This window comes from Gorilla gorilla, chromosome 2 (genome assembly GCF_029281585.2).
Source record: "Gorilla gorilla gorilla isolate KB3781 chromosome 2, NHGRI_mGorGor1-v2.1_pri, whole genome shotgun sequence".
Classification (NCBI taxonomy): domain Eukaryota; kingdom Metazoa; phylum Chordata; class Mammalia; order Primates; family Hominidae; genus Gorilla; species Gorilla gorilla.
In genome coordinates this window covers 119,227,863-119,242,065 of record NC_086017.1, presented here as the reverse complement: position 1 = coordinate 119,242,065, position 14,203 = coordinate 119,227,863, and the positions used below count along the sequence as shown (strand labels likewise).

At 38.7% G+C, this 14,203-nt stretch overlaps 1 protein-coding gene across 11 annotated transcripts in view; it reads right to left on the bottom strand.

Annotated features, from left to right (window-relative positions):
* Nucleotides 1–14,203, bottom strand: part of HHLA2 (HHLA2 member of B7 family) — a 149,247-nt gene that overhangs the window by 11,880 nt on the left and 123,164 nt on the right. For 10 of the 11 annotated variants that reach the window (XM_063704007.1, XM_063704011.1, XM_063704009.1 and 7 more), the window contains 4 exons: nt 13,381–13,734; nt 11,777–12,043; nt 8,991–9,308; nt 4,702–4,806 (listed from right to left, as the gene is read on the bottom strand). In XM_063704007.1, the coding sequence (XP_063560077.1) occupies nt 4,702–4,806; nt 8,991–9,308; nt 11,777–12,043; nt 13,381–13,734 (1,044 nt within the window). The remainder of the gene's footprint in view (nt 1–4,701; nt 4,807–8,990; nt 9,309–11,776; nt 12,044–13,380; nt 13,735–14,203) is intronic. The other variant, XM_019023562.4, reaches the window with a different exon arrangement.

Here is a 14,203-nt window from a genome sequence, read left to right as displayed (position 1 = left end):
GTTTTTCTTCTAACAGTCAGGCCCCTCTTCTGCAGGTCTGCTGCAGTTTTCTGGAGGTCCACTCCAGATCCTATTTGCCTGGGTATCACCAGTGGATGCTGCGGAACAGCAAAGATTGCTGCCTGCTCCTTCCTCTGGAGGCTTTGTCCCAGAGGGGCACCAGCCTGATGCCAGCTGGAGGTCTCCTGTATGAGGTGTCTGTCAACCCAGGAGCTGCTATTTTGAAAAGATTAACAAAAATAGATAGACTGCTAGCCAGACTAATAAAGAAGAAAAGAAAGAAGAATCAAACAGACACAATAAAAAACGATAAAGGGGATATCACAACTGATCCCACAGAAATACAAGCTACTATTAGAGAATACTATAAACACCTCTAAGCAAATAAACTAGAAAATCTAGAAGAAATAGATAAATTCCCAGACACCCTCCTAAGACTAAACCAGGAAGAAGTCGAATATCTGAATAAACCAATAACAAGTTCTGAAATTGAAGCAGTAATTAATAACCCACCAGCCAAAAAAGCCCAGGACCAGACAGATTCACAGCCGAATTCTACCAGAGGTACAAAGAGGAGCTGGTACCATTCCTTCTGATACTATTCCAAACAACAGAAAAAGAGGGACTCCTCCCTAACCATTTTATAAGGCCAGCATCATCCTGATTCCAAAACCTGGCAGAGACACAATAAAAAATGAAAACTTCAGGCCAATATCCCTGATGAACATCAAAGCGAAAATCCTCAATAAAATACTGGCAAACCGAATCCACAGCCCATCAAAAAGCTTATGCACCATGATCAAGTTGGCTTCATCCTTGGGATGCAAGGCTGGTTCAACATATGCAAATCAATAAATGTAATCCATCACATAAACAGAACCAGTGACAAAAACCACATGATTATCTCAATAGATGCAGAAAAGGCCTTCAATCAAATTCAACACCCCTTCATGCTAAAAACTCTCAATAAACTGGGCATTGATGGAACATATCTCAATATAATAAGAGCTATTTATGACAAACCCATAGCCAATATCATACTGAATGGGAAAAAGCTGGAAGCATTCCCCTTGAAAACTGGCACAAGACAAGGATGCCCTCTCTCACCATAGTTCAACATAGTATTGGAAGTTTTGGCCAGGGCAATCAGGCAAGAGACATAAATAGAGTATTCAAATAGGAACGGAGGAAGTCAAATTGTCTCTGTTTGCAGATGATGTCATTGTATATTTAGAAAACCCCATTGTCTCAGCCCAAAATCTCCTTAAGCTGATAAGCAACTTCAGTAAAGTCTCAGGATACAAAATCAATGTGCAAAAATCACAAGCATTCCTATACACCAATACCAGACAAACAGAGACCCAAATCATGAGTGAACGCCCATTCACAATTGCTACAAAGAAGATAAAATACCTAGGAATACAACTTACAAGGGATGTGAAGGACATCTTCAAGGAGAACTACAAACCACTGCTCAAGGAAATAAGAGAGGACACAACCAAATGGAAAAAAATTTCATAATTATGAATAGGAAGAATCAATATCGTGAAAATGGCCATACTGCCCAAAGTAATTTACAGATTCAATGCTATTCTCATCAAGCTACCATTGACTTTCTTCACAGAACTAGAAAAAACTACTTTAAATTTCATATGGAACCAAAAAACAGCCCATATAGCCAAGACAATCCTAAGCAAAAGAACATAGCTGGAGGCATCACGCTGCCTGACTTCAGACTATACCACAAGGCTACAGTAACCAAAACAGCATAGTACTGGTACCAAAACAGATACATAGACCAATGGAACAGAACACAGGCCTCAGAAATAACACCACACATCTACAACCATTCGATCTTTGACAAACCTGACAAAAACAAGCAATGGGGAAAGGATTCCCTGTTTAATAAATGGTGCTGGGCAAACTTGCTAGCCATATGCAGAAAATAGAAGCTAGACCCCTTCCTTACACCTTATACAAAAATTAATTCAAGGTGGATTAAAGACTTAAACATAAAACCTAAAACCATAAAAACCCTAGAAGAAAACCTAGGCAATATCATTCAGGACATAGACATGGACAAGGACTTCATGACTAAAACACCAAAAGCAATTGCAACAAAAGCCAAAATTGACAAATGGGATCTAATTAAACTAAAGAGCATCTGCTCAGCCATAGAAACTATCATCAGAGTGAGCAGGCAACCTACAGAATGGGAGAAAATTTCTGCAGTCTACCCATCTGACAAAAGTCTAATATCCAGAATCTAGAAGGAACTGAAACAAATTTACAAGAAAAAAATAAACAGTCCCATCAAAAAGTGGGTGAAGGATATGAACAGACACTTCTCAAAAGAAGACATTTATGCAGCCAACAAACGTATGAAAAAGAGCACCTCATCACCAGTCATTAGAGAAATGCAAATCGAAACCACAATGAGATACCATCTCATACCAGTTAGAATGGTGATCATTAAAAAGTCTGGAAACAACAGATGCTAGAGATCAGATATGGAGAAACAGGAATGCTTTTACACTGTTGGTGGGAGAGTAAATTAGTTCAACCATTGTGGAAGACAGTGTGGCGATTCCTCAAGGATCTGGAACCAGACATACCATTTGACCCAGCAATCCCATTACTGGGTATATACCCAAAAAATTATAAATCATTCTACTATGAAGACACAAGCACATGTATGTTTATTGCAGCACTATGCACAATAGCAAAGACTTGGAATCAACCCAGATGCCCATCAAGGATAGACTGGATAAAGAAAATGTGGCACATATACACCATGGAATACTATGCAGTCATAAAAAAGAATGAGTTCATGTGCTTTGCAGGGACATGGATGAAGCTGGAAACCATCATTCTCAGCAAACTATCACAAGGACAGAAAACCAAACACTGCATATTCTCACTCATAGGTGGGAATTGAACAATGAGATCACTTGGACACAGGTTGGGGAACATCACACAGTGGGGCCTGTTGGAGGATGAGGGTAAAGGGGAGGGAGGGCATCAGGTCAAATACCTAATGTATGTGGGGCTTAAAACCTAGATGACAGGTTGATAGGTGCAGCAAACCACCAGGGCACATGTATACCTATGTAACAAACCTGCATGTTCAGCACATGTATCCCAGAACTTAAAAAGAAAGGAAAAAAAAAAAAAAGAAGTAAGTCACTCTCCTTACAAGGCAACTAATCTTACGTGACTCTCTCCTTCCAAGTTTTGGGAACTGCTCTCTGTCCTTGTCCCTTCAAGTTTAAGTTTGCTAGTGATTCGGGTGCTCCCAGCCATGAATATACTGTCTCATAAGTTCTTTATCCAGTTTTGAGTGTGCCATGTGTTTTCAGTTGAGAACTGACTTATGCAGACTTCCACTAAAGAAACTAAACTATCATTCTTGAGTAGGATGTCGCACCACCTCCCATAATTTGAACCTAATCCAATCACAAATATCAGTATATTAGGTCAACGGTTGATCTTGATGGACAAGCTAGACTGCCTGTGGTCTTACTCCATCTGGCCAGCCAAGGGACAGGAACTATCCTGCTTATTAGTACGAATGATCACAGGGCTAGAATTGGTGAAATGCTTGCTTTCCATTGCCCTTAAAACTGTATCTTCAATAATAGTTTCTGCTATAACCCTAATCTCCTAACTTCAGCAGGGGCAATAGCCAAATATCAACCAGAAGGACAGATAAAAGAGACATAGGATCTATCTCAAGTTCCCAGGACACCCAGAGCCTTCTCAGGGGGATAATGGAATAAGGGAGGGCTTCTGGGGGCCTCAACCTGCCTCTACCGTTAGCTGGCTTGGTGATATTAAATGATCCACCTAAATCTGTTTCACATGCCTACTTGGCACTTAAGCTAACTTCCTGGATTCCTGTTTCCTGATCTGTAAAATGTGGAGATCAACTAGATCTAAGTTTTGCCCAGATGCTCTCTAGCTCAAAATTCTGTTACTAAAAGCAAAGTACTTTAGGAAAGTATTCCCTAAAAGTACTTCCCATGATCATGGCATCTTAAGATATTTTAAATTACTGGTAAGATTTTTTGCCTAAAATTTAGAAAAAGATTAATTGAACAACAATTAAAATGAAATGACCCATAAGAAAAGAACAATGCAGTTTCAATCAGAGCACCAGCCTTGACTAAACTCAGAGCAAGGGAGAACAGGCAGAGCCCAGGGGCTTAAGGAGGTATCTGGCTTCCTTCTGAGGTGTGAGGGTAAGGAAGAACTCACGGTCCTATCACTCCAAAGGCAACTTCTTAAAGCTTTGGCTTTTTTCTTTCCAGTTACTTTTCAATGCAGGATGATTAAGTCATCCTGGTTATCATTTTAATACTAGATTAAAATTTTAAAAAGTATGATCTTTAATTAATTTCCCAATTATTTATTGAAAATAGTAGGAAACCTAAAGGCAATAGCAGTGTGCTGCAGTGAATATGCTTGTATATAATTTGGTGTACCTCTGCTCCATTTAATGTGAGATAAATTCCTAGAAGTAGAATGGTTAGGTGGAAATGTAGGAGAATTTTAAAAGATTTTGCGTGAATTTTGTGAATGACATTCCAGAAAATTCAGATCAATTTACATGCCCAGTAGCTGTTTGGGCATGTATTTCCATGTTATCTTTAATATACGTGATGTGGAACACGTGGGGCAGAGCCCAAATTCTTCTATTACCTCTGCAATGTTTTACTGTCCAAATCAGCAGAACAGCTGCCAAAATCACAGAGGTCACCAAAATCCATAAGCCTTTGTTATGGGAAGCTGTTTCTTGGCTTGGTTCTAAAAAAAAAAAAGGAGAAACAAAGTCTGAACTGGAAGAAAAATTACCAGATAAGAAATGTGTGGGTGGGTAAGGGTGGAGTATGTTTACTATTTTAAAAACTAGTTATTTCTGCATTACTGGTAGGAGGCTGAATTCATATGAAAACACTTTGCATAATAAAAATGTCCTTTAGGATAAAGCCAAGAGCCCAGACTGGACAGGAGGGTTTGTCTTGAGCATAAATATCTCCTAGTCTCAGTGTATCTATTGTGGGAAACCTACAGACACCATAATATTATTGGAGATTGGTGGAGGTGGGGGAGCTGGGAGAAAAGTCTGAAAACTGGAGAGGTAATACATCTATTATGCATTTTCAGTTTCTATTGCTTTATACTGTAATAAGAAACAACACATTTTTATAAAGGAATAATTATGTCCATAAATTAGCCTCAGCCCAGTGTTCACCTTGGAGGATGAAGTAAGAGTGCAGTCTGCCATTGGCCTAGAGAAGACAGGGTCCTAAGGGAACAGTGGTAAGTTCAGAGGTGATAAAAGGAGATGAGTAGAAGCCCTGGTCTTGAGTTAGAGGTGGCAGGTGACCACAGAGATAATAGGCACAGTAGTCCCCCGCCTTATCCCTGGGGGATACATTCCAAGTCCCCCAAGTGGATGCCTGAAACCTTAGTACTGAACCCTATGCACACTATACACTAATTTCTTTTTCCATCTTCACAGTTTTATAGGTAGAAGATTCATTCTTACTGTAGATCTTAGCAACCTCGACATAGGCTCTTTTTTCCTCTTGAGAGCTTTCCCTTAAAGGAAGCACTTCACGGCTTCTTTTTGGTGTATCTGAACTGCCAGCATCACTATTCTTGTGCTTTGAGGCCATTCTTAAATAAAATAAGGGTTACTTGAACACAAGCACTGCGATATCATGACAGTAGATCTGATTACCAGGAGGGCTAAGTGACTAACAGGCGGGTAGCATCCACAATGTGATATGCTGGACAAAGGAAGGATTCACCTTCAAGGCAGGATGGAGCGGGATGACATGCAATTTCATCATGCTACTCAGAATGGCACACAATTTAAAACATTATTTCTGGAATTTTCCTTTTAAAAATTTCAGACAGTGGTTGACTTTGTGTAACAAACTGCAGAAAAGGAGGACCTGCTGATAGTGTTTGGAGCTCCTCAGAAATAACTGGAGGAGCCTAAACTTTCTCCAGCATCTTGGTCAGGACTAGAATTGTTGAAATTAGTATTAATGGAAATGGGGACTCCAGAGACCCTGGGTTACCAAAGTCAGAACCCTGCTAACCTTATGGTCTATGTTCTGCTAAAACGAGGGCAGCAAGCATTAGAGCACAAAGGTCAATTCAGGGGGAAAATGTTTGTGGCTATCCTTTAGAATGAATACCTCTGTTTACATAACAAATGTAATTTCCTATGAACATACTATAGTGTTTTACAACTAATAAAATATTAATCTCTCCACCTATTTGTGTCATTCTGAAATTCCACACAGGAGTCCGCTTTATCCCTGGTTTAACTTTCTGAGGTTTTAGTTACCCATGGTCAACTGTAGTCCAAACATAACCAAATGGAAAATTCCAGGAATAAATAATTCTTAAGTTTTAAATTGTGTGCCATTCTGAGTAGCAAGAAGAAATATCGTGTCACGCCACTGCATCCCACCTGGGACGTGACTGCGCCCTTTGTCCGGCATATCCACATTGTACACACTACCCCCATGAATCATTTACTAGCCATCTCAGTTATCAGACTGACTGTCATGGTATAACAATGCTTGTGTTCAAGTAACCCTTATTTTCTTTAAGAATGGTCCCAAAGCACAAGAGTAGTGGTGCTGGCAATTTGGATATACCAAAAAGAAGCCATAAAGTGCTTCTTTGAACTAAAACAATTAAAGCCCTTGACTTATGAAAAATCATATATTGAGGTTGCTGAGATCTATGGTGAAAATGAATCTTCTATCTGTAAAATTGTGAAGAAAGAAAGAAGAAAATTCGTGTTAGTTTTGCAGTCACATCTCAAACTACAACAGTTATGGCCACAGTGTGCTGTTGTATATGCTGAGTTAAGATGGAAATGGCATTAAATTTGAGGGTGGAAGACATGAACAGAAATGTGTTCTGGTTGATGATATGTTGCACTGGAAAGCTTTGGGCTTATATGAAGACTTCAGCAAGAGATCCCTTGAAACAGGCCATTTACTGCAAGTAGAGGATGGCTACACAGATTTAGAAATCAGCTTGGACTGAAAAATATAAAAATTACTAGAGAGGCTGTGTCTGCTGATGAAGAAGCTACAGCCACATTTCCATCTAAAGCAAATCTTTAATTGCAATGAAAGCAAGCTCCACTGGAAGAAGATGCCCAATAGAACCTGTATTCATAGAAGTGTGAATGAGGCACCAAGGCATAAACATGGAAGGACAGATTAATCCTCATACCGTGTGGGAATGCATATATAAGGTTTAGTACTGTCCATAGTTTCAGGCATCCACTGGGGGTCTTGGAACATATCCCCCAAGGAAAGGGGGGACTACTGTACCTATATAAAGGAGAGATTAAGTAGGAATGTTAGGTTGACTTTCTACAGTGTTTTCATATGCATTTTTCTTCCTCCTAAAGGAAATCCTACAAGGTATAGCTACTTCCCACTGTACTCGTGACCCTCAGGTTCCCCCATCTGTAAGGATATTTGCCCAAGGTCACATATTGATTCAGCAGCAAAACTTAGCAAGGATTATTTAATTCCACTCAGCTTGGTGCAACCTTAATTGAGCAGATCTAGATTCGAGGAATCATAAGTACCCCCATCTTGTTGTAGCACCTCCTGGGAAAGGCAACAAATTGAAAAGTCATCCTTGAAAGGATGATATTTAAGGTACCAAGACTGTTTGCCCTGTTCCCTGGCCTGCTGGGGTGGCTCCTGCCAAGTCCTCTTCCTCGTGGGGAAGGGTGAGCACACCCTCCCCCAGCCCCACCTGGCCAACATTTATTTGAGAATGAGAGGTTCTGAAAATACTCTTTTGTCAGAGATGGAATGGTCCTAATGTTTCACTTTGTGTGAACTGAAAATTAGATCTCTGGGTGGGAAGACGGGCCATATGTAGTCTTTAGGACATTTCTTCTTGACTATTTTTTTTTTTACACTCCAAAATTAACCCAACATGAGGCAACATTTTTAAAAATAGATTGCAGGCTTAACTGTATTTTACATAAAACTGACACTTTTATTTTTGGAGAAAAATAGGAGCTTCAAATGCAGCCCAAGTTTTCCATTCTCTACTCTCAAAGTGGCAGCTCTACAAAGGGAGTGTTATTACTCAATGTCCAGAAGCTTCCAAGTATTTGAAGATCACATAACCTAAAGGACAACTCTGTGCTCTTGTCTCCAAATCTCACTACATAGAATCACCAAAACTTCAAATGTTATTCCTCCTAATTTTCACAATTGAAATGATAGAAATATTTCTCAAACATAAGTTCCACTGGTTCAAATACCTTTATTGAAGGACAGAAAGAGCTGCCATGGCCTGCCATGATGTGAAGTTGATAGTTTAAGGGTGGGACCATCCAGCTCACCTAGAAGGTCAGCTTCATGAGTATATATTCCATGACTTGATGGTTAGTTGACTAGAAATATTTTAGATAATGGTTTTTGGCAGTGAATTATCAACAGAGGTAAAAATGAACTGAACTAGGAATATATACTTGGTGCTTCAAATATTGTGTGGTGACTATTTCCAAGTTCATAGACACTGCCATGATTTCCCAGCATTCTTCAGGACCCCGATTGTAACTTCCTAATGTGTCTCTAGCCTTGAATCCCCAAACCCTAGGCCTAAGGTATATATTAGGCACAGCATTGAGCAGAAATGGAAGATGCTCAGCGCATGGAGTCATCAAAATGTGTTTCCTCCTCATTTCTGAAGCCCCAAAATCCTGAAAGGAAATCTGTGGGAGTAATTTTTTTTTTTCAAAACAGGACTTTTGTGTGGTTGAAGGAGGGAGGGTAATCGACATCCTGACCAGAAATATCCCTGTGGATTATATTTTGAGAGGGTATCAATGTATTCTTGAAAAGTCAACCTAATTTTCTGTTTGATATTCACAAACCTCTAATGCTACAGCCAAAACCCGTTATCCAAACCTACTTGCAACTTACCTACATGCACTGTGTGGATGGTAAGTAAAGTATATTCATCCGAAGAAATATTGCATAAATATTCCCCACTGTCTGAAAGATTAAGATCCATCAAATTCATAGAGAAGTCACTCTGGTTTATCAGCTCTTTGTTCCATGAGAATCGGGATTCATTGATAATTGTATTTTGTGAGGGGCTCAGATAGTAAGCCAGGATAGAGAAAGTCCCACTTTTCATTCTGGACCAAGTAACTTTGAAGTCTTGGTTTGGTGAAAAATAATCATTTACAGGTTGACAAGAGAGTGAAACGTGTTCACGTTGCATTTTATGAAGGCCATCTAACAACACAATAGAAAAGAAAACATCAATGAAGATAAACATTTCAAAAGAATTCTCTAAGTTACACTTAGAAAGCAGAGAACAAAGGCACTAATACTGATATATTTGGAAATAACTTTTTGGAAAGTAATTATATTTGTACTGTGGTTTCTTAAAAGACAAGTTTTACTACCACTATTTTAAAGTTTCCCACCAAAGTTAGTTTAGACCTTCAAGGAGGGCTAAGCCAGGGCCAGCTAGAGGGGTGATATACTTGTTTTAACTCTTAGAACCTGACAGTAAGCACTCAGGAATGTTGCTACCAGTTACTAGCCTATTAAACTCAATGTTCTCCTTCTCTTGGCCCCTCTAATGCTGGTGTTCCCCAGAACACCCCTTTTGTTACCCTACCTACTTCCCTAGTGGTCTCTAACTTTTATGGCCTCACTACTTCTTAATCTCTTTATCTAGACAAAATCTCTTTTTCTGCATATAAGAATATTTCCAGCTGTGTGCAGGCAACCGCCACTGGACTGAGCTCTTTTAGAAGAGAGACTGCTGAATTTTCTTGGCTTGCCCCTCCAGACCCAGCTCCATCTTGTCCTTCCCGTTCTGTAGTGTTGTAGGCTGACCTCTATGGACTGTCATGGACTGTTCCCCCTGGCTCTAGACTCACCTGGCTTCCAGTCTACCTGCAGGAGAGTGATGCCAAAGTAAGCCTTCCAAAAGGCAAATCCAGGGCCTCTCTGATGCTTCAAATCCCTCTTCTGATCTATCCTACCTCCAAGACTCAACAAGCTCCTTAGCAACGTGTAAAAGGTCTTTCATCTGTTTTTTGCTTCCCTCTCCAGGTTCATCTCTTGATCCATTGATTCCACAAATCCAGGCAATTTTACTTTTCTGTGCTTTTTACCTGGAATATTCTTCTTCTCCTGGAATGTCCTACTACTCTTCTAAAATTCTACCCTTATGCAACTTTCTTAAGCACATATTCTGTGACAACCCCATTCATGTCCAACCACAGAGAATAGAATTAATCACTCCCTTTGTAAGCTATGTTCCTAGTTTAATTTTTATATTTGTACTAGATGCTGTGGATCCAGAAATCAGTAGAGACCATGTTCTTAAGTTCACAGTCTGTGAGCAACAAAACTTGGCACATAATAGCCTTTCAATGAGACCAAACAGTACTGAGCCTAAAGAACTGTTCATGCTTCAAGACACTCAATTCTAAATGAACATGAGAAATTAGGATTTTCCAAAGGCAATATTTATAATATTAACATTTGCAACCCTTTCCCATGTTTCCATTGCTGCCTGACTGATGGAGAATGAACATTGGGTACTCATGCCTTTAACAAACACTGGACTCATGTAAATGTGGTGAATCACCCACAATTTCAGTATATTTTTGGTGAGCATTTTGAGAATATGAGATGCTAGGAAAGAGAAGGCTGAAAAAAAAAGATAACCTCCATTTTCCCCCTATAAGGGAGACTGACAGAAAATGTTTGCTTTGTTACTAATAAAATGAAAAACAGGCTGGGCACGGTGGCTCACGCCTGTAATCCTAGCACTTTGGGAGGCCGATATGGGTGGATCACGAGGTCAGAAGTTCGAGACCAGCCTGACCAACATGGTGAAACCCTGTCTCTACTAAAAAAATACAAAAATTAGCCACATGTGGTGGCATGTGCCTGTAATCCCAGCTACTCAGGAGGCTGAGACAGGAGAATCACTTGAACCTGGGAGGTGGAGGTAGCATTGAGCTGAGATCATGCCACTGTACTCCAGCCTGGGCGACAGAGGGAGACTCCATCTCAAAAAAAAAAAAAAAAAAAAAAAGGAAAACAAATTTTCTTGGACTTGGATATGGAGACAGCAAATTACTTTTTATTAAACAGGTTTTGGATATAGAGATTGATCAGAGTTTGGATCTGTTCAAATAAATGAGAGGAACGAGTGCTAAAAACTGACCATGTTGTGATAGAGGTGTTGGATAAAGATTGATGGGCTAATACTATGTAAAGAAACTAAAAAGAAGCAATAATACTTATTAATATTTTGTTTAATTGTAAGATTGGAAGTTGTGATCTGCTGAAAGACAAGTATTCTTTCTCCTTTGATCTTTTAAAGAGCAATGCTGGTAGAAAATCCTGTTTGAAGGATGAGCCATTGACAAATACATTAATATTCAAGAATAAATTTGCTTCTTTCCACTTCATAAATATTTTCATTCAACTCATAAATACCTAGCAAGGTAAGAATTACTTCTATTTTATCAATGAGGTACTAATGCTCAAAAGTAAGAATGATTGCTTAATGTAATACAGCCAGAAGAACCAGCCCTAGGGCTTCGGTCTTGGTCTTCTAACCGCTGCAGATGGATTTGCTTTCTTTTATCTTCCTTTCTTTTTTTGCAAATCAGTCCCCATTACCCCCCAACTTTGAAACAGCACGTGTACACAGAAAGTCCTGTGGAGCCTACCTTTCATTGTCCAGCGCCCTGTCCATGTTTGCTTCAGCAGTGAATTTTCAATTGTACATTCATAAGATGAATTTGATCCTGTAATATTCAGTGGGCTGTTAATAGAAAAAGAATCCAAAGACCCTGTTTCTTCCATGTTGTTTTCAGAGATAGGTATGTTGTCCATTTTCCATGTGATAATCGGACGAGGATAAACACTTAACACGCTGCATATTAAGAAGCTGTTTGTGTTCCTCTTTTCATACTTCATCACGGGTGTGAGAAAAACTACATAGGAGAAAGAAGGGCACATGAAAAACTGCCATCATTAGCTTCTTTATAGTCCGTCTGTGCAGAATACTTTTTAATATCCATGAAATGAAAAGCTAAATTTTATGAGCAAAACTTGGCAGTTACTGAAAGGGAAAACAAACCAACAAACAAACACCTCTGTAGAACCTTAAGATATAGTGTGGTTATCTAGAAGAAATAAAAAAAGAGCAGGCATGGGTATGTGGCAACTAGCAATCTCAGTTTTCTAGAAACATAGCTGGAAAAGAAATCTAATGGCCTCATTGAGAAAGCAAAATGAGGATGTCTAAGTCTATAAAGTAGAGTTCATGTGGCACTCTACACTCCTCAAATACTGACTCAGAGCACCTATTTGACTCTGTTTACACATAATTTTGTGATTTCTGAATCAAGGTCTGAAGCAGCTAAAAGGGACAGAAGAAAAAGAAACAAGTGATGGGAAAAACAACCCATTAGAAAATAATGCATGTATGTGTGTGTGTTTATATATATCTATATGTAAAATTGTTCTATATATTATAATGCATACTAACTATATTACATATAAATGATCAGCAGCCTGATCATTAACAGAGCACATCATCAGGAACTCTTGGTAATACGGTAATTAGGAGCCATGAAGCTCTTTGAATTTCTTCAGTTTTAATCTAATACCTGTTTGGTTCAATGTAACTATGAGAATTAGCAACAGTTAATATATTAATACAGTTAATATATTATATGGTTATATTAACTGTATAATATAACCACCATGAAGCTCTGTCTGAGTGATATTAACTGTATATAACTGTATGTATTAACTATATTAATGGCTTATAGTTATATAGGTATAGTGTTATATATAGCTAATACAGAGAAGGAAAGCATATAATATAAAAATTAACCTCATTTATAATATAGAAAAATGCAATATAAATCAGCAATTCAATATTTTTTCAGTCATCATATTGGCAGTTATTTGGTACTGATAAGACTAAGGGAAAAGTGGATAGTCTTATGCTGCTAGTATCAGTAACCCATTTAAATCTTCTGGTACTTTGCTTTCAGATTATTTCCCAGTATTAAGTACAACTATAAGGATGTTCATCACAACCATGTAATGTAAAACACTGGAAATGCCTGAATACCCACCAACAGGGGAACAGTTGTATCATTTATAACATTAGTATACTACAAGTTGCTGTGCATTAAAAATAAGTAGATTTCCATGTATTGACTTGGAAGGAAGCTCATGGCATATTAGGAAAAAGACGCTTACTAATAACATGGAATGATGTCATTGCTGTTTCATGAAACTTTACATGCACACTTACCTCCCACCTTTAGCACCACTTTGTTTGTAATCACTTGAATTGCTGTTCCTACATAGCAGGTGTAAATTCCTTCGTCCAGAAGGCTTACTCTTCTGAAAAATAGAGACGCATTCCCATTTTGAATCTCATTATAGAAAAGGGATGTCCTGTTTGCATATCTGGGATCTTGGCTTTCCAAATGGTCACTGCCTTTGTAGTAACTGTGAACCTTATAGCTATCTTGATACTTCCAGTGTATTACGACTTCGGATCCCCTCTCAAATGAAGAAGGGAGAATTATATCTTCATCAAGTCTTCCAATGACGATTTGTTCATTCATAGGAACATAAGTGAAGAAAGCCAAAGGGAATATGCCTACAGTCAAGAGCAGAGAAGTTATAAAGAGAATTAATGCTATGTGCTTGTTCAGGATTATACCAGAACTACCCAGAAGAACTTTCCTAGGTTAGCAGCCTGATTATTAGTAGACCACATAATCAAAAACACTTGTCTGATTATTAGAAACAAACCATGAAGCTCTGTGTTTGAGTTTTAATTTTAATTGAATATCTGTTTTATGCAATGTAACTGGGAGAACTGGTAACAGCCCAAGGCATAGAAACACGGGTTTGCTGCCCACTTGATCAATAATCTTATCTCTCTTCCAATCCTGGCCTGGAAATCATGTATGTTAAAAGACTCCGTTGGATTTCATTCCCAGAACACATTCACATTTAACTCCTACTATAGCAACAATAAATTAGTTTATCCAGCTAGCAACAGCCAGCAGGCCCTAAAAGAATGGAATAAACTCAGCTTGACTGGGTAAGAAAATATTTGGAGC